General features: G+C 41.7%; 1 protein-coding gene across 3 annotated transcripts in view; it reads left to right on the top strand.

Moving 5' to 3' along the window:
• LOC140493827 (protein kinase C-binding protein NELL1-like) overlaps positions 1 to 21,707 on the top strand; it is a 980,593-nt gene that overhangs the window by 876,677 nt on the left and 82,209 nt on the right. For all 3 annotated transcript variants that reach the window (XM_072592758.1, XM_072592757.1, XM_072592756.1), the window contains one exon: positions 13,423 to 13,563. In XM_072592758.1, the coding sequence (XP_072448859.1) occupies positions 13,423 to 13,563 (141 nt within the window). The remainder of the gene's footprint in view (positions 1 to 13,422; positions 13,564 to 21,707) is intronic.

Raw genomic sequence — 21,707 nt, 5'->3', positions numbered from 1 at the left:
ACTCCACACAAAAAAAAATGTGGAATTAAGAAAATAATGATGACCATGAATTCATTGTCGATTGTTGGGGGAAAACCCATCTGGTTCACTAAAGTCCATTAGGGAAGGAAATCTGCTATCCTTAGCTGGTCTGGCCTACATGTGACTCCAGACCCACAGCAATGTGCTTGACTCTTAACTGCCCTCTGGGTAATTAGGGATGGACGATAAATGCTGACCTAGCCAGTGATACTGTCATCCTGTAAATGAATAATTAAAAAAACAGAATAATATGTGGGTACAGTGATACTGTCCCTACCTCTGAGACAGGATGCCTTGTGCCAACTGCTGGCAGAGTTATGTAATAAAACTACTGAACTGGTTGGGAAGGAGGCTTCTCGATGGTCACGTTAGGTTAACTCCTCTAAAGTATTGAGTAAGTTTTACTTCTAGGGTCATGCAATCTGTCGCTCTCAAATGCCAAGGCAATCTTCAAAACCTTTCAAAGCTTCAAATTTTATGTGACTTTGTACCAAGCTTTTTCCACTGGGCTCAGCACTGTGTTAATACAATTCACAGATGATTAATTATCTGCTGGTTCCATCATCACACACGTTTGCACATTTCGAAGGCAAGACCATAAAGATGTGCATATGAGACCAGCATAATGCCCAGGATGAGTCAAAAAGATTTAGCACCATAGAGGTTTGCCGTCAGCTCTTTATGAGAGCAATTCAGTTCTAATCATCTTGCTTGTCTCTCTCTGCCCATAGCCCAGTATTGTCCCCTGTTACAACTACACAATTAGTTCTCCCTTTCAAGATACAGTTGCTCTGAGCCAACCATTCCCAATTGCTATGTATTCCATGCTCCAGCAACTCACTAGGCAAAGAAATTACTTCTCACTTCCTCAATGACAATTTAAAATGAGGATTCTTTGATATTAAATTCCTAAACCTGAGGCAATAATCTTTTCCTATTCATTATCAAAGCCCTTCATGATTCTAAACCTCTTTAATCGCCTCAAACTCTTTTTTTTCCCCCAAGATCATGAAAATTGTCCTGGCTTTTCAGTTCCCCGCCCCGATAATGATCCTTTCCCAATCTCTGAAATCATCCTCATAAACTGACTCAATGTAATTAATCTGCCTGAAATGTCCTCAGGGATTGCAAATCTTTTTTCTTGAAAAATCGTTTTTCAAGAATCGTTTATTCTTGAATGTCCATATTTACAGAAAAAAAGTTCCATTGGTTTTGTTTTGTGCAATTATTTCCTTGCAGTCACATTTTCTGGGAATTTTATTCTTGAGTACCTACATTCAATGTTTTCCATTGAGTATATACTCCTGTTTTTCTGTAGTTCCTCCCAAAGTGAATTACACACCCTTCAGCGCATTAAACTCTGTATTCCCATCTCACTGGCCTGTCTACATCTTTCCATATCTCTTTACAGTTGAGCTCAATTTTTGACAAATGCACTGTCCTTACATCATCAGAAAAATGTATGACTTGCCCAAGTCCTCATCATAGAAGTAAAAGCTAAAGGCAAAATTGCTACAGTCTTATCAAAATTGCAACAGGCTGTTCTCTCATTAGAATAAAGTAACTGGTTAAAAATCACACACCACCAGATTATAGTCCAATAGGTTTAATTGGAAGCACACTAGCTTTCAGAGCGACTCTCCTTCATCAGAGGATAGTGAAGGCTAGTGGTGTCGTCCACTATCACCTGATGAAGGAGCGTCGCTCCGAAAGCTGGTGCTTCCAATTAAACCTGTTGGACGATAACCTGGTGTGTGATTTTTAACTTTGTACACCCCAGTCCAATACCGGCATCTCTGAATCAAGATAACTGGTGGTGGTTTAACATGAGTGTCACCACTCCTCAGGCAAGGGAGGAGGTTAACAAGGAGAGTGCTTCATGGATATTTCAGCTAGTATGGCAGCTGAGCCCATGGTGCTGCAAATCCACAATTGTTCCAGTCACATACTTAACTGGAGAACAAAACTAATCCTGAAACTACCTTTTGACATACGCTTTCTCTGAACCTTCCCCAGTTTGAGCAATAACCCATTTCCTTTAAGTCATTATTTTTCAACTGTCAACCACGGTCTGACCTATGCTGTTACACTTCTACTCAAAATCCAAATTTCTTTCATCTATCCAATCTATCATTTCTTCAAAGAAAAAAAATCCATTACAAAGACACACCTTGTCTGAGCTTTTTGTCTCAGACTCATCAGGATATTTCACAAGAATACAAATTAAAGAGGAAAACCAACATTTGATTGCATGAGAGGAAAATGCTGATTGGTTGACACGTGAACTCTGATTATAACCAGAATCCAACTGTAATCAGTATTTTTCTCATACTGTATGAGTGTTGGTTTTCCCCATGACTTTGTACTTTTGCAAAAAGTCCTGAAGATACAAAGCTTTGACAAAATGTGTCTTAATCAGTAATACTCAAGTTCTGTATGATGAAAGAACTGTTTCTCTCCCTGAGACAAAAGTCTATTTTGTTTGTTGAGCATGAGATGCTTTCAATGAAGTCATGCTGGCTGTCTTTCAGTATCTTGACAACTTTAAATGTTCACCAGTTTTCTTTTCTCAAATCACAGGATCCAGAGATCACAGCCACAACTTTCATTAGACTAACTCATCTACAGTCTACACTTTCCTGATTTGCCCTTCCCTATTATGGTTTTGAAGAATTGATTACAGTAGAGGCTCTGCCATCTCCTCATTGAATTCTTTTTGCTTTTGATGAAATGTTTGGACTTTTTTTTATTCGCTTTGAGTTCTGCTGATTATTTTTTCATCAGTTTCTGTCTCTATATCCAGTCTCTTGTGCTTTCACATTCTCAGCTCCGTTATTACTTATAAAATTAATGTCAGATATTTACTTGATCTATTTCTGCTTTTGTTTTATCTTTCACAACTGGACTCCTTGCTACATTCCTCTCTTTCATTATTCTTTAACTTTATATATCCTAATGGAAAACCAGGCTATCTTTTATATTAGGTGTGTTATTCAGATTAATTTATAGCCCATTCAACATTCTGTTCCACTTTCCCATAACATTTCCTTCATTCTTCAGAGTTTTTACTCATATGGTCTTAGCGAGTTTTGAGAAGATTTGTAGCTTTGCAGGTTGAGGTTTGCTCGCTGAGCTGAAAGATTCACTTCCAGACATTTTGTTACCTTACGAGGTAACATCTTCAGTGGACCTCATGTGAAGCACTGCTGATAATTCCTGCTTTCTATTTATATGTTTGGGTTTCTTTGGGTTGGCGATGTCATTTCCTGTGGTGATGTTATTTCCTGTGGTGAAATCACTTCCTGTTCCTTTTGTCAGGGGGTAGTAGATGGGGTCTAACTCAATGTGTTTGTTGATAGAGTTCCAGTTGGAATGCCATTCTCCTAGGAATTCTTGTGCGTGTCTTTGTTTGGCTTGTTCTAGGATGGATGTGTTGTCCCAGTCAAAGTGGTGACCTTGCTCATCCGTATGTGAGGATACTAGTGAGAGAGGGTCATGTCTTTTTGTGGCTAGTTGGTGTTCATGTATCCTGGTGGCTAGATTTCTGCCTGTTTGTCCAATTTAATGTTTGTTACAGTCCTTGCATGGTATTTTGTAAATATCATCTAATATGATCTATTTGTAATTCAACAGTGTACCTCTGGTTATTATTTTAGATTAGTTTTGAATTCTGTATTTATTTATGAATTCTTCCTTATACTTTTGTGAGAATATATTTTGTACTCTTTCCACTTTATATATGATAATTTTATACTGCTGATCCATGGACCTATTTCTTTAACTGGGCCAGATCTATTCTCATCCCAATGTAGTTTCTTGTCACTTTTGCAAAGTCATTCTCATTTTGTGTTCTGACATTGAACCTCATGATGGGTGTGAACACTCTTCCCCAGTTGTTTATCCAATCCTGCATCACTTATTCCACTCCACTTCACTTCCCAAATAAAAATCCAGATGTACTTCTTTCCTTAGCAGGTTGGAAAACCGGAGAAGTACATTTTGATCTGCTGCAGTGACATGAATCCTGCAAGAAAAGTGATATTCTGCCATAATTTAGCTATTCCTTATAATTTCATGAAGGATATAAAGAACCAATCTTGTTCTGACTGACACTGTGTTGTATCGTATCCCTCTATAGTCGTTAATAATAATTTTGAGCTATTTCTGTGAACGCATGCAAGTACATAAATGTGACTCTATTCTACCTTAATTCTAACCAGCTAATTTGTAATTGATAAATTACAGACAGTCCCTGATTTATAAACATCTAACCTATGAATAGTTGTTCTTACAAGCGCGATCTCGTATTAATATTAATTTCAATGATCCAACGTGTGAACATTTTCTCGTAATTAGGAGTGGCTATTTTCATCTGCACTATATTGTGCTCCAACTTGCCTACAAATTAACTTATGAACTTACTCAGGATCGGAGCTGATTCATAAGCTGTAGGCTGCCTGTACATAATAAATTGGAGGAGCGATGGAGGCTGAGGGGAGACTGGATGGAAGACTATAAAATTATGAGATGCATAGATAGGGTTGATGGTCAGAATCTTTTTCCCAGAGTTGAAAACTGGGGGCAGGGGGGCATTTAAGGTGAGAGGGGGAAAGTTCAAAGGAGATGTGTGGGGCAAGTTTTTTACACAGAGAGTGGCAGGAGTCTGGAATGCATTACCAGGAGTGGTGGTAGACACGGATACAATAGAGGTGTTTAAGGGAATTTTAGATAAGCCTCTGAATATGCAAGGAATGGAGGGATATGGACCAAGGGCAGGCAGAAAGGATTATTTAATATGGCTTCATGTTCAGTACAACGTCGTGGGCTGAATGGCCTGTTGCTGTGCTGTACAGTTCTATGTTCTATGTAAGTTCTGTGTCATAAATATACGTAACTTGTAAAGGTATGATCTTTGTTGAAATAATCTATTACTCTTTCAAGAGCACATTTATCTTTGAGTATGCAAGTTGTGGGTTCAAGTTCCATTTCACTCTGTCATGTTATGGCCACATTTTCAAAAGGATCTCACAACAAGTTTATTAAACATCTCCTTCTCATTGTACAACATCAAATTTAGGATAACCTGCTCCCAAGTTGGTTCCTCAAAGTGCTGGTTTAAGAAATCCATCTTGAAAACGCCGTGTCATAATATTAATGGAAATAGGGCTTGCCCAGTCCAAGTTTAGATTAAAGCCACTGATGATTATTCCTAATGTCCTTGTCGCATGCATCTTTAAGTTCCTGTTTAAAGCCAATCCCAACTTACCTATAGGTTTATAGACAACTCTCACTAATGTTTACCTCCCCTTGCTACTTCTTAGCTCCACCCAGACCGATTCCACATCTAGATTTCTTGCGTTAATATCCTTTCTCACGACAGTATTAGTTTTATCTTTCACAAACAATGCCACCCTACCTCCTTTCTTTTTCTGTCTTTCCTTCCTATTTATTGAAAATTCTTGGGTATTCCTTTCCCATCATGAATATGCTGGTGCCGTACCTCATTACTCACAATGATATTAAACATGTTTACATTTATATGGCTGTTAATTCAACTGCTCTTCTACAAACACTATTGCATTCAGACATAGAATAATTGGCCTTGTCTCTTCGATGGTTTTGCACATTTTTCATTCTATGTATTTTTGCTGTTAGTCTTTGTTTCCTCTGCTTTCCACTTTTTCTTTCCCATTTTCCTATCCATTATTGCTAGCTTGGTTTTCCTCCCTCTTGTCCCCTCGTTGTTTTCTGACACAGCAAGGTTGATTGGAATTTAATTAACACTTAGCACAACACATAAAGAGTACCTTCACTTCTAATGACAAGATTAAACTACAGAGGCAAATATAGCTCTGCTCAACTGTGCAACTTTGTGGTACTCTACCCTATGTCAATGCTGAAGCCGATAATGCTGTACAATTTTCATAGATCCAGTAACTTGGAGAAAAACCTTTGGAAATTGACATTCAACCACGTCTGTTCCTTGCCTGAGGCCCTGTATAATTTGCTCTTAAATAATGGGGAGCAGCAGTAGTTTTATAGCTATTTTGATGACAAAATTTGGCTCATTAACTCTAAATTAACAGAATGAAAGAAGTGCCCTTCACTCAAAAATAGCGGAATAATTTTCTATTAAGGAGCATTCTAATTTAGGAAGCGAGATATTTTATGTTCTTGGTACGCAGTTTCCGCACCATCTTTCATTAAATTTAGATGACAATGTGCGATGCTCTGACATAGGTCAGAATAAAGTTAGTTGTCCTTTTGTACACTTTTTGAAAATTCACTGAGAGCTGTTGTTATTGCCCAACCCTAATTGCCTAGAGGACAGTTAAGAATTAACCACGTTGCTGAATGCCTAGAGTCAGATATAGACCAGGTTAGGTAAGGGTAGCATTTTCTTTCCTGAAAGAACCAGATCAGTTTAGTCGACAGATTCATGATCTTCATTAGACTCATAATGCTAGATTTTTATTGAATTCAAATACTACCATCTGCCGTGGTGGGATTCAAATCCAAGTTCCTGGAACATTGCTAGGGTCTCTGGATGAACAGTACTATTAGGCCATTGTCTCCCCTGGAGAGTTGCCTACAGCCCTGATGCCTGCCCACTGTGGACATTGAAATTATGACATCTGAAGCAAGCACCAAGACCTCAGATCCTGGCAGGCAAGAGTCCTGCACTATTTTAACTCTGGGGCATATTCTCCCGACCAAAACAGCCAGGAATTGGGAACTAGTCAATGGGTGGGAGCAGAATTTCACACGGTAAGAGATGCAGGGCAGGAGTTATAGCTGGGGGCAGGGAAATAATGATGCGGTGAGGCATGACTTAGGATGTGTGGATTGGAAAAGTAGGCTTCAAGGGAAGGACACAAATGATATGTGGAGCTTGTTCAAGGAGCAGCTATTGGGTGTCCTTGATAAGTATGTACCAGTCAGGCAGGGAGGAAAGGGTCTTGTGAGGGAGCCGTGGTTTAATAAGGAATTGGAATCCCTTGTAAAAGGAAAGAGGGCGGCCTATGTAAAGATGAGGCGTGAAGGTTCAGTTGGGGCGATTGAGAGTTATAAGGTAGCAGGGAAGGATCTGAAGAGAGAGCTAAGAGCAGCGAGAAGGGGACATGAAAAGTCCTTGGTTGGTAGGATTAGGGAAGACCCTAAGGCTTTCTATAGGTATGTCAGGAATAAAAGGATGACTAGGGAAGGTATCGGTCCAGTCAAGGATAGTAGTGGGAAGTTGTGCGTGGAGGCAGATGAGATTGGAGAGACACTAAATCAATACTTTTTGTCAGTATTCACTCAGGAACAGGACACTGTTGCTGATGTGAATATTGAGTCACAAGTGATTAGAATGGATGGCTTTGAGGTATGTAGGGAAGAGATCTGGGGAATACTGGAAAGGGTGAAAATAGATAAGTCCCCTGGGCCTGATGGCATTTATCCTAGGATCCTCTGGGAAGCTAGGGAGGAGATAGCGGAGCCATTGGCCTTGATTTTTATGTTGTCGTTGTGTACAGGAATAGTGCCAGAGGACTGAAGGATAGTGAATGTGGTCCCCTTGTTCAAGAAGGGGAGTAGGGACAGCCCTAGTAACTATAGGCTAGTGAGTCCCTCTTCTGTTGTGGGCAATGTCTTAGAGAGAATTGTAAGGGATAGGATTTATGAACATCTGGAAAGGAATAATGTGATCAAGGATAGTCAGCATGGTTTTGTGAAGGGCAGGTCGTGCCTCACAAACCTTATTGAGTTCTTTGAGAAGGTGACTAAAGAAGTGGACGAGGGTAAAGCAGTAGATGTGGTGTATATGGATTTTAGCAAGGCGTTCGATAAGGTACCCCATGGTAGGCTACTGCAAAAATTACGGAGGTATGGCATTGAGGGTGCATTAGAGGTTTGGATTAGGAATTGGCTGGCTGGAAGGAGACAGAGGGTAGTAGTTGATGGTAAAGGTTCATCTTGGAGTGCAGTTACTAGCGGTGTTCCACAAGGATCTGTTTTGGGACCATTGCTGTTTGTCATTTTTATAAATGACCTGGAGGAGGGGCTTGAAGGCTGGGTGTGCAAGTTTGCGGATGATACGAAAGTCGGGGGAGTGGTGGACAGCGAAGAAGGATGTGGTAGGTTTCAGCGGGATATAGATAAGTTGCAGAGCAGGGCAGAAAGGTGGCAAATGGAGTTCAATGTAGCTAAGTGTGAAGTCATTCACTTTGGTAGGAGTAACAAGAAGATTGATTACTGGGCTAATGATAGGCTACTTGGTAGTGTGGATGAGCAGAGGGATTTTGGTGTCCATGTACACAGATCTCTGAAAGTTGCCACCCAGGTAAATAGTGCTGTGAAGAAGGCATATGGCGTACTGGGCTTTATTGGTAGAGGAATTGAGTTCCGGAGTCCTGAGGTCATGTTGCAGTTGTATAAGACTCTGGTGCGGCCTTATCTGGAGTATTGTGTACAGTTTTGGTCACCATACTATAGGAAGGATGTGGAGGCACTGAAACAAGTGCAGAGGAGGTTTACCAGGATGTTGCCTGGCATGGTAGGAAGATCATATGAGGAAAGGCTGAGGCACTTGGGACTTTTCTCATTGGAGAAAAGAAGGTTTAGGGGTGATTTGATAGAGGTGTACAAGATGATTAGGGGTTTAGATAGGGTTGACCATGAGAACCTTTTTCCACGTATGGAGTCAGCTGTTACTCGGGGACACAGCTTTAAATTAAGGGGAGGTTGGTATCGGACAGATGTTAGGGGTGGATTCTTTATTCAGCGGTTTGTGAGTTCATGGAATGCCCTGTCAGTATCAGTGGTGGACTCTCCCTCTTTATGGTCATTCAAGCGGGCATTGAATAAGCATATGGAGGTTATTGGGCTAGTGTAGGTTAGGTAGGCTTCGGTCGGCGCAACATCGAGGGCCGAAGGGCCTGTACTGCGCTGTATTTTTCTATGTTCTATGTTCTATGAGTAGCTGGTACTAATGAAATATTCCACGACAGTCAGGGATCATTATGGGAGGTTTCGGGGAGGCAGGAGGGGAGGTTTGAGAGGATCCAGTGATTGGCATGGGTTAGAGAGAAAGGGGAGTGATGGTTGAGAAGATATGGGTGTGGTCCCAGAGAGAGGAGATGAAACCCTTTGTGAGAGAATGAGGGGAACCTCTCCCCTGGGCTCCACAAAGACAGAACCTTCATGAGGAGAGTAGTTAAGGCCTAAAATGTCCGGCCTGAGAGTGTGATGGAGGCAGGTTCAAGGGAGGCCTGTGATTTGAAATGGAAGAATGTGCGGGAGTACGGAGAGAAAGCAGGAGAATGGCACTAAAGAGCGTGGGTACATGTACGATGGACCAAATGGCCTCTACCTGCACTGTTAAATTTTGTGAGAATATAAAATCTGGAATTGAATACCAGGAGTGATGAAATGATCATTAATTGTAAAAAAAAACTCTGAGCTGATTCACTAATGCTCTTTAAGGAAATCTGCTGTCATTAATAGGTCTGGCCTATACGTAACTCAGACCCACAGAACACTGGTTGATTTTTAGATCCTTTTCAAGTGGCCTTGTAGGACGGACAACAAACATTGGACTTACCACGTCCCATGCTAAGATACATTGAACATAGTAGTCTAACTTCTATCCACAAGACCACATCATATACAAGCAAAATTGGACCATTCCGCCCATTGATTCTGCTCTGCCGTTCGATCATGGCTGATCTGTTTCTCAACCCCATTCTCTTGCCTTTTCCCCACAACCTTTGATCTACTTTCTACTCAAAATCTTGTCAATCTCTGTCTTAAATACACTAAATGATGTGCCCCACCCGCCCCCCACTCCCTCTCTGTGGCAATGAGTTCTACTGATTCACCATCTTCGGGCTGAAGAAATTCCTCCTCATCTCAGTTCTAAAGAGTGTCCTTTTGCTCTGAGGTTGCGTGCTCTGGTTCTAGTCTCTCTAACTAGTGGAAATATCAAATCCACATGCACTCTCTCCAGACCTCTCAGTTTTCTGGACATTTATAATGAGATTCCCTTTCATCCTTCTAAACTCCAAGACAGTAACAGCAGGAGTGATCACTGCTTATTCTTACAGAGACAAAGATCTCCCTTTATATTAACAATACCCTCCACTGTGCTAAAGAGGATAAATTTTAAAGAACAAAGAACAAAGCACAGGAACAGGCCTTCAGCCCTCCAAGTCTGCGCTGATCCAGGTCCTCAATCTAAATCTATCACCTATTTTCTAAAGGTCTGTATCCATCTGCTTCCTGCGCATTCATATATTTGTCTAGTAGAAAGTAAAGAGTGGAGATCAGAGTCGAGAGTGTGGTGCTGGAAAAGCACAGCAGGTCAGGCAACGGGAAAATCGACGTTTCAGGCAAAAGCCCTTCATCAGGCCTAGATATGAATTAAATTCTGCTATGATGCCTGCCGCTACCATGCTTACTGGCAACTCATTCCAGGCACCCACCACCCTCTGCATAAAGAACCTTCTATGCATATCTCCCATAAACTTTTCCACTCTCACCTTGAACTCGTGAGCCTTAGTAATTGAGTCCCCCACTCTGGGAAAAATCTTCTTGCTATCCACCCTGTCGATACCTCTCATGAATTTGTAGACCTCAATCAGGTCCCCCCTTAACCTCTGTCTTTCTAATGAAAATAATCCTAATCAATTAACCTCTCCTCATAGCTGGTACCTTCCATACCAGGCAACATCCTGGTGATCTTCCTCTGCACCCTCTCCAAAACATCCACATCCTTTTGGTAATGTGGCGACCAGAACTGTCCACAGTATTCCAAATGTGGTTGAACCAAAGTCTTATACAACTGTAACATGACCTGCCAACTCCTGTACTCAATAACCTGTCCGATAAGGGAAAGCATGCCGTATGCCTTCTTGACCACTCTGTCGACCTGCGTTGCCACCTTCAGGAAACAATGGACCTGAGCACCCAGATCTCTCTGTACGTCAGTTTTTCCTCAGGGCTTTTCCATTTACCGTTTAGTTCATTCTTGAATTGAATCTTCCAAAATGCGCCACTTCGCATTTATTCGGTTTGAACACCATTTACCATTTCTTCACCGGACTCTCCAATCTATCTTTATTCTCCTGCATTCTCTGACAGTCCCCTTCACTATCTGCTACTCGACCAGTCTTTGAGTCATCTGCAAACTTGCTAATCAGACCACCTATACCCCTTCCTCCAGATCATTTATGTATATCACAAACAACAGTGGTCCCACCACTGATCCCTATGGAACAGCACTGGTCACAGTTCTCCATTTTGAGAAACTCCCTTCTACCACTCTCTGTCTCCTGTCACCCAGCCATTCTCTATTCATTTAGCTAGTACCCCCTGGACTCCATGCAACTTCACTTTCTCCATCAGCCTACCATGGGGAACCTTATTAAACACCTTACTGAAGTCCATGTATATGACATCTACAGCCCTTCTTTCATCAATCAACTTTGTCACTTCCTCAAAGAATTCTACTAAGTTGGTAAGACATGACCTTCCCTGCACAAACCAATTTTGCCTACTGCTGAAAAGCCCATTTTCTTCCAAATGTAAATAGATCCTATCCCTCAGTATCTTCTCCAGCAACTTCCCTACCAGTGACGTCAGGCTCACCAGACTGTAATTAACTGGATTATCCCTGCTACACTTCTTAAACAAGAGGATAACATTAGCAATTCTTCAGTCCTCTGGGACCTCACCACTGTTCAAGGATGCTGCAACGATTTCTGTTAAAGCCCCAGCTATTTCCTCTCTCACTTCCCTCAGTAACCTGGGATGGATCTCATCTGACCTGAGGACTTGTCCACCTTAATGCCTTTTAGAATACCCAACACTTCCTCCCTCCTTATGCCGACTTGACCTAGAGGAATTGAAGATCTATTACTAACCTCAACATGTCCCTCTCCTTGGTGAATACCGATGCAAAGTACTCATGAAGAAAATTCACCCATTTTCTCTGACTCCACATATAACTTTCCTTCTTTGTCCTTGAGTGGGCCAACCCTTTCTCTTTATATATGAATAAAAAGCTTTGGGATTTTTCTTAACCCTGTTTGCTAAAGATATTTTGTGACCCCTTTTAGCCCTCTTAATTTCTCATTTCAAACAGATCTAGCAACTCAGGACCGGGCCCCATGAGGTACTGTGGGCCATCAACAGCAGGAGAATCAGAATCCAACACAATCTGTCATCTCATGGCCTGACATCTCTCCCACTTAACCATTACCATCAAGCCAGGGGATCAACCCTGGTTCAACAGACAGTGCAGAAGAGCACACCAGAAACAGCGACAGGCATACCAGAAGATAAGGTGTCAACGTGGTGAAGTCACCAAACTGGACTACTTGCATACCTGCAACATAAGCAGCAAGTGATGGGCAGAGGAAAGTGATCTCACATCCAACAGATCACATCCAACATCCAGTCATGAAGTGGCAATGGACAATTAAACAACTCACTGGAAGAGGGGACTCCTCAATACATCCCCATCCAAGTTGATGGTGGATCCTAGTGCCTCAGTCACAAAGACAAGTCTGTAACATTTGCATCACTCAGCATGGGGCCTGGTTAGCTCAGTTGGCTGGACTGCTAGTTTCCAATACAGATATATTGGCAGTAGCACAGCAGCTGGCACATCAGCTCAAATTGTCAAGGGATCTCTTTCTCAACCTCCTACCTCATCTGACGACAGGTTAAACACCACAGTCGTCTTTCTCGAATAAAAAAACCAACAAGTTTTAGTGTTAAGATAAGAATCATTTCAATTTCACAGTAGGTTTTTTTTAATGTTTATCTGGGTGATCACTAAGTCATCCAGTTTCTGTGCAAGCAACATTAAACAAAATGGCAATTTAAATATTGAATTTGACTGATTGGAAATTTCCAAGACACAGCTTTTCATAAAATTCAACATTTTTTTCTCTCGAGATAATTTGTAAGGTGATGCATTTGTAAAGCAAAACATGAGGAGCACAGATCGAATGATAAGAAATTAAGAGCTTTACGGTTACAACTCAGTTGGTCATGCAGAGGTTTGAAATGAGAAATGATAGGTGAGAGTTCTGGAGTCACCGGGAGCCTGTTTATGGATCATTAAAATGTTAAAACACTTTTTGATAAATAATCTTTGTAAGGAGGAGCGTGATTGTAACATCAATCAGAACTTAATGGACCTATTTTGTCTTTTGAGTCCCAGCAAATGCCCTTGGATCCAAACAAACACAGTCAAAATGTTTATGAGGCTATGCAATTCTGATTCTATATTAAGTATACTAGTTACTGTATTTCATGCTGAGAAAGACATAGAAATCATAACTTGTATCAGTTATGTGTGATGTGGAATTAAAGAGTGGCTCCTCATACGTGCTCTGTATTTGTGCGAGACAGATATTGATGAATGCGTCGAAGGCATCATACAGTGCCATAAACACGCCCGATGTGTAAATGTACCGGGATGGTATCACTGTGAGTGCAGGGCTGGTTACCATGACAACGGCAACTACTCATTCACCGGAGACAACTGCATCGGTAAGCAATTAAACAAAAATTGTTATCGTCCCTGTTGATATTTGTTCTATTTATGTCGATAGATGTATCAAACTTACAACTCTCAAGGAAAAGTTGCCCTTTTTCTCCAAATTGCTGTTGGAATCGAGGGAGTAAAACCTTCGAGATTTTATTTTCCCTCCTTAGTGAAAGAAAGTACTGGAGTGTACGGGGGGGTTTAGTGGTATCTAATGCAAATCGAGTTCATCCTGCTGCCTGTTTGATTATCAAGGGATTCCCAAGCTGTCAGATTCCACCAGCATCTGATTCGATGGACTCAGCTTTTGTTTTGTCAGGAAGCTTTGTGGACCGAAAGTTATGGGAAAATAAATCCAATTCTCATCCATTTATCACACAGACGAGGACCTTTCTTCCTTCATTGGATATTGTCATGATGGCAAGGCCAGCATTTAACGCCCACCAGTTGTTATCCTTGAACTGAGAGTCTTTGCTTGGCTGTTCAGAGGGTATTTGTACGTCTGGAATTACATATAGGTCAGACCAAGTGGAGAAGGCAGATTTCCCTTCCCTAAATTACATTACTGATGTTAATGGATTTTTACAGCAGTTGTTAATGTTTTCCTGTAAACTAGCTCTTTTCTGTATAAAAAGTTTGAGATTTAGAGTCATAGACCTGTGCGGCACAGAAACAGACCCTTCGGTCCAACTCATCCTTGCCGACCAGATGTCCTATATTAATCTAGTCCCATTTGCCAGTACCCAGCCCATATCCCTCTAAACCCTTCCTATTCATATACCCATCCAGATGCCTTTTAAATGTTGTAATGGTACCAGCCTCCACCACTTCCTCTGGCAGCTCATTCCATACACGCACCACCCTCTGGGTGAAAAGGTTGTCTCTTAGGTCCCTTTTAAATCTTTCTCCATTTATTAAAGGTTGAGGGAGCTAAGGCTTTTCTCATTGGAGTGAAGAAGGGTGAGAGGCAACTTGGCAGAAGTGTACAAGATGGTGAAAGGCATAGATCGAGTGGATAGCCAGAGACCTTTTACCATGGCGGGATGGCTGTCATGAGGGGCCATAAGTTTAAGGTGCCTGGAGGAAGGTTTAGGGAAGCTGTCAGAGGTCAGTTCTTTCTGCAGAGATTGGTGGGTGGATGGAATGCACTGCCAGTGATGGTAGTAGAGTCGGATACATTAGGGACATTTAAGTGACTCTTGGATAGGCACATGGATAATAGTAAAATGAAGGCTATGTCGGTTAATTTGATTTTAGAGTAGGATAAAAGGTCGACGCAACATCAAGGGCCAAAGGGCCTGTACTATGCTGAACTGTTCTATGTTCTATTAAATGACTCCAAATTTCATGTTTAGCACAATGGGATTGGAACCTAAACTATGAGCTGGTCTGCTAGCCTAGCATTCTGCTACTTCCCCTTATTGTTTGGTTTGTTCTCTAACTCAAGCTAGTGTGTGTGTCTGGTCCAATGTGGCATACGTCTCAATGCAGTGGGAATGCCATCATGGCAATGTCACTGAGCTAATAAGTAAAGCTAATGCTTTGGCAAAATTATTGAAATTGTGGTGGAGTATAGGATCACATTAATTGAAATCTGGAATTTACTGTCATAAAAAAACCCATCAGGTTCAGTAATGTCCAAAGAGAAAGAAATCTGCTGTCCTTGCCTGGTGTGGCCTACATGCTCTGAAGCCACAGTGAAGGAGTTAAATCCTGGAACTCTCTAGGAGGCCACTCATTTCAAAGGATAGGAGGGATGGACAACTAATGCTGGCCCAGCCAGTGATGCCCACATCATATGATAAAGAAACACAGATTCATTAGCATTTCGCCGATAAGAATTGCCCTTAAAAATTGATGTTTATAAAAACATGCCTTAGTTCACAGGCTTTGTGCTCTGAGAGGGATTTTGAACAATAGAATTGAAAAGTTTGTTCTGGCTTTTATTTACAGACAGTTGACTCATTCCAATCCTGAAGAGCTATTCCTCATAATTTCAGCCACAGGAACTCATCATTCAGAACTCAAGTGATGATTTGAATGAAGCATTGTTAAAACCAATCTAGTTTCCATTCATTCTTTATGGGATGTAGGGGGATCATCATTAAATGGGCTTAGAGAGCCTAGGCCCCCTCAATGATGACACAGAGCACTGAACAACTCATAATTCAGTGTAAATTGCTAATAAAGTGACAGCTTCACTTGGAGAGGTTATGCTCTGTGTTGTAAGTGGAAATATTTACATGGGTGTAAGACAAGTCATGCTGAAGTTGGAGTTAAGACAAATTGTTGGGACAGAGCAGAGTCTTAGACTGAGCTGTGATCTAACACATCTGGGAATACTTGACATTGACAGAGTGGTTGCAGGGGATGGGGAGTATAGGATTCTTGATCATGTTCCTTAACACAGAACTACCACTCTCCTGCTGGATTGGTCAGTAGTGAAAGTTTAATTTATTTGATAATGTCACATAGATTTACCAGACAAATTGATATCTTTCAGTTATGCAGGAACCTATGGACACATTCCCAGTCCAACAGGCCACTGCTCCGACTTCTCCCAGCTGCTGGTCACGTGCTGTCACCCTGGTCCTAGTCAGGCTATAAAACAGGAGCAAGAGTGTGGCGCTGGAAAAACACAGCAGATCAGGCAGCATCCGAGGAGCAGGAGAATCGACATTTTGGGCATAAGCCCTTCATCAGGAATCATGAAGGGCTTATGCTCGAAATGTCGATTCTGTTGCTCCTCGGATGCTGCCTGACCTGCTGTGCTTTTCCAGCACCATACTCTCAACGTTGATCTCCTGCATCTGCAGAGCTCACTTTCTCCTATAAAACTGGACCAGAAGTAAATAATGTGGTCCTGTTAATAAATGTGAGGAGTGTCTTAATCTATCTATTTACCGTGACAAGCACCATACCATATGATCATTGAGTGTTGGATCAACCAGGATCCCACAGAATGGTGGAGCAGACTGGAGGGGCTGAGTGACCTGCTGATGTTCCTATTTACAACAGAACAGGAACAGCCCCTTCAGCCCAACTAGCCTGCGCTGATTCCTAATCCTTATTTAGATCCACTCCTTATTGCCCATGTGTGGTTTTTATCTCTTTGTTTGCCTCCCGTTCATGTGTCTATCAAAATATGCATTAAATGTTACCAATGTGCCTGTTTCCACCACCTCCACTGGTAGTGCGTTCTAGACACCCACCATCCTCTGGGTGAAACATTTTCCCTGCACTTCTCCCCTAAACTTTCCCCCTCTCACTGTGAACCTGTGCCCTCTTGTGGTTGACCTTCCCACCCTGGGAAAAAGCCTCTTAATATCCACCCTATCGATGCCTCTCATAATTCTGTAGACCTCTATCAGGTCACCCCTTAGCCTCCGTCTTTCCAATAAAAGGAATCCAAGTTTATCCAACCTCTCCCCAGAGCTAAAACCCTCCAGACCAGGCAAAATCCTGGTTGACCTTCTCTGCACCCTCTCAAAAGGATTCATGGTAGTGTGGTGATCAGAACTGCATGCAATATGCCAAATGTGACTTAGTTAATATTGTACACAGCTGCAACATAGCTTGCCGACTTTTATATTCGATGCCCCAGCTGAGGAAGTCAAACGTACTGTATGCCTTCTTGACCATCTGATCCACCTGTGATGCCAATTTCAAGGATCTGTGGACCTGAATGGCTAGATCTCTCTGTATGCCAATGCTCATTAGTGCCTGCCATTTATTGTACAATTTGCACCTGAATTTGATCTTGCAGAACGTGTAACCTTACATTTGTCTGGATTAAACTCCATCTGCCATTTCCCTGCCCAAATCTGCAATCTACCTATATCCCGCTGTACCCTTTGACAATTCTCCTCACTATCCACCAATTTTGGTGTCATCCGCAAACTTACTAATCAGCCCACCTACATTTCCCTCCAGAACATTTTGTACATATTACAAACAACAAAGGGCCAAGCAATGATCCCTGGGTCAAATTCCTAGCATTCCCTCCCTAAGGGCATTGTGGGTCAACCTACAGCTCCATGGGCTGCAGTAGTTCAAGAAGGCAACTCACCCCCCACTTTCTCAAGGGGCAACTAGGGACAGGCAATAAGTGCTGGGCCCAGCCAGTGACACTCATGTCCTACAAGAGAATTAAAAAAGATAACTGACTTAGCTTGGACTGGGTTTGAAACCTTATAAATAGGGGTCAGGAACTACCATGATTTGGCTGCAAATTGCTGAGGAAACTACATTTTCTTTTTGCATAAATATGTGGTTTTAAAATTTTGCTATCCGTGCGACAGCTTTGAGCCTGAGTGATTTGAGCATCTACCTGCCAGTAAGTGACATCTAGATAGCAGTGCATCTGGCTCCAGTTTCTGGAACTGAATTGCAGTGTAATAGAGCTGTCACTGCAATGCAATCTCTCACCTGCATTGATGCAATCTGACAACCGAAACAAAAAAAAATAAACTTGGAACTTTTTAAAGAAAAAGTAATTTTCAGCTGCCCATGTATCATAAAGTGAGTTTACTGAACAATCACACAAAAACCATGACTTCAATGGAATGAGTTGGATGAAGTCTAAATGCTGAAGATATCTTGCAGCTTGTGTTTTGCAGCTCTGTAGTTCAACATTGTTATTCAGGTCAAGATGGTCAAACTCCTTGATGTGCCATGACTTGAAAGGGATTTATTAAATGGCAGATCCTGATGAACAAAAGAAGAAATTCCATTGAATATATTGAAATGTTATCAAACTCCTTCAATCAGTACATTGTAACAGTAAGAAGAAATCTTATTTTCCCCTTTCCTCTCTTTGTTCAGTCACTACAAATACTTTTATTACTCTTTTAACTGCATTGCAATGAAATTTAATTAATAAGATCAAAATTGGAGCAGAGCCAATTTGTAGGCATTCTCGACTGAAAGAAAGTGGAAAGTCAAAAGAACTGCAAATGCCGTAAATCAGAAACAAAATTAGGAATTGCAGGAAAAGCTCAGCAGGTCTGGCAGCACCTATGGAGAGAAATCAAAGAGTTAACATGTCCATTCCAGTTCTGAGGAAGGGTCACTGAACCTGAAACGTTAACTCGGATTTCTCTCCACAGATGCTGCCATACCTGCTGAGCTTTTCAAGCAGTTTATGTTTTTATTTCTGAAACAAGGTGGAGTTTTATTATCTGTTAAACTTGAGACAAACACATAAACACACAAGATAAGGTTCATTTTCAGACATTTCATCACCACATGGGGTAACATCTTCAGTGAGTCTCCAGATGAATCACTGGTGGTGTAGCCCACTTTCTATTTATATGTTTGGGTTTCCTTGGGTTAGTGATGTCATTTCCTGTGGTGATGTCATTTCTGTTCTTTTTCTCAGGGGGTGGTAAATGGGATCCAAGTCATTGTGTTTGTTGATAGAATTCTGGTTGGACCTTCCAGCTCAGTGAGCAAGCCTACATCCAGAACCTCAACCTAAACTATAAATCTTCTCAAAACATGCTAGTAGAGGTGATAAGTTTACAAACAAGGAGGTGGAGGAGTATCTGGTACCTCTTGACAAGATGGTGAAGTTAGTTGTTTTTTTTTAAAATCATTCATGACGTGTATGTCACTGGCCGGGCCCAGCGTTTATTACCCATCCCTGGTTGCCCCTTGAGAAGGTGGTTGGCAAAAGTGGGTACTGCAGATGCTGGAAGTCAGAATCTAGATTAGAGTGGTGCTGGAAAAACACAGCCAGTCAGGCAGCATCTGAGAAACAGGAAAATCGACACTTCAGGCAAAAGCCCTTCATCAGGAATTTTTTCATCATTCCTGATGAGGGGCTTTTGCCCGAAATGTCGATTTTCCTGCTCCTTGGATGCTGCCTGACCGGCTGTGCTTTTCCAGCACCACTCTAATCTAGACTTGAGAAAGTGGCGGTGAGCTGCCTTCTTGAACCACTGCAGTCCATGTGCTGTAGGCTGACCCACAGTGCTGTTTAGGAAGGATCCATTTCTAAGTCTGGATAGTGGTTAATTTGGAGGGGAGCTTGCGAGTGGGTGCTGTTTTCACGTAATTCCTGTCTTTGTCCTTCTGGAAGGTGGTGGCAGCTGGTTTGGAAGGTGCTATGTAAAGAACCTTAGTGAGTTGCTGTAGTCCATCTTGAAGATAGTACACATTGGTGAGTGTCGGTGGTGGAGGGGGTGGATGTTTGTGGATATGGTGCAGTCAAGGGGGCTGTTTTGTCTGGATGGTGTCAAGCTTCTTCAGTGTTGTTAGAGTTGCAATCACTGAGACATGTAGGGAGTATTTTACCACTTATGCTTTGTAGGTTTTGGAGAGTCACAAAAAAAAACTCACTGGACGATTCCTAGCTTCTGACCTGCACTTGTAACCAATGTGTTTATATGGCTAGTCGAGTTGAGTTTCTGGTCAATGGAAATGCCCAGGAAGTTTGTCGTGGGGTATTCGGTGATTATAAGCCATTGAATCTCAAAGGCTGATGGTTAGATTCTCTTTTGTTCAAACTGACATTGCCTGGCACTTGTGTGGTGTGGATGTTACTGTCCACTTCTAAGCCCAAGTTGTCCAGGTCCTTTTGTCTTTGGTCAAGAATTGTTTCCATATCTGAAGACTCATTGAATATGACGGACTTTGTGTAATCATGAGCAAACATCCTCATGTCTGACCTTATGACAGAGGGAAGGTTATTAATGAAGCAGCTGGAGATCGTTGAACCCAAGGCATTCCCCTAAGGAATTTGTACAGAGGTGTGTGAGCTCCAACTTGCATAGCCATATAATAAAAGCAAAATACTGTGGATGCTGGAAAACTGAAACAAAGAAAATGCTCGAAAAACTCAGTGGGTCTGGCTGGTAGCAACTGTGGAGAAGGAAACAGAGTTAATGCTTTGTGTCCAGTGACCCTTCATCAAAACACATTGCACCAGCAGGTTCAGGAACAGCTTCTTCCTGACTGTTTTAGACTGAAGAATACACTCTCTAGCCTCAAATAATGCTGATCTTGTTAACGCTGATCTCACCTAGTGCACACCCTGTGCAATGTAACCTCTGTCTAAGTCTTTTTTGATCTGTCCATCTTTGCTTATTATGATCTGCCTGGACAGCTCATAAATAAAGCTTTTCACTGCACCTCAGTATACTTGACAATCAATCAATCAATGAGTCAATTCTGGAATTTAACCTGCTGAGTTTCTCCAGCATTGTCTGTGTGCAAACTATTGTCACCTTCCTTGTAACAATCACATTTACTTGTTTTTCCACAGTTTTGATGGTAGACTTAATGGGAAAAGGGCAGCTTTTAAAATCAAAGACTGTGGAAAGTATTAAGGCACTCTTAAAAAGCAAGCTACCAGCACTTATTGCAAGTATTGATAATCCTGCTGTTTGTGCAAGCAGTGGGAGCAGAAACAAATAACCGATTGGTCCATGGAGGTGTGACCAGTTATCAAAGATGAAGGTCTTCTACCTGGCAACAGATTGTGATTGGCTCCCAGGGGCTGACCATCTTGCGGATGTGCACAATCGAGTTGGAAACCTTAAAGCCCTCAGGGAGGAAAAAAATGCCTAACATCCAACGAAAGCCAATTTATTTTCCCTCAGCAGTTGCTGTAAGCTGCTGCTTTTAACCAATTGTTCATCGCCCGTTGAGGACAGTATTTTTCTCACACAGTCATGAGGGTCTTTGGAAATCAGTTCCCAGAAAGGTGATGGAAGCAGGGTTCTTGAATATTTTTAAGGCAAAGATAGACTTATTCTTCACAAGCAAAGAGGAGTGAATGGTCAGCAGGCACAGATGAGAATATGGAGTCATCAGGTCAGCTGTGATAGAATGGCAGAAGAGGCTTGAGTGGCCGAATGGCCTACTCCTAATTAATACGACTGTATGCATGCTCATAAAAACTCAAGGGAAATAGGATGGCTACCATAGAGAAAATGCCTGCCATAATTAAGGCTGGATATTTTTAAAAGTCGATTCAACTTTGTTGAGTTTGGATACTAGTGAGGTATACTACAAATAGAAAGAAGTAGATGAGAAAAGTGAATGCCCAATAAATGTCCGTTGTTTCTTTATTACTGTCCTTTGTCTGATTTAAATGATTCAATCTACATGAGAAGGGTTGAATGCTTCTGTGCTTCAAGCACCA

This window comes from Chiloscyllium punctatum, chromosome 22 (genome assembly GCF_047496795.1).
Source record: "Chiloscyllium punctatum isolate Juve2018m chromosome 22, sChiPun1.3, whole genome shotgun sequence".
NCBI lineage: Eukaryota > Metazoa > Chordata > Chondrichthyes > Orectolobiformes > Hemiscylliidae > Chiloscyllium > Chiloscyllium punctatum.
Note: the sequence above shows the minus strand (reverse complement) of the source record. Positions and strands in the feature narration are given on the sequence as shown.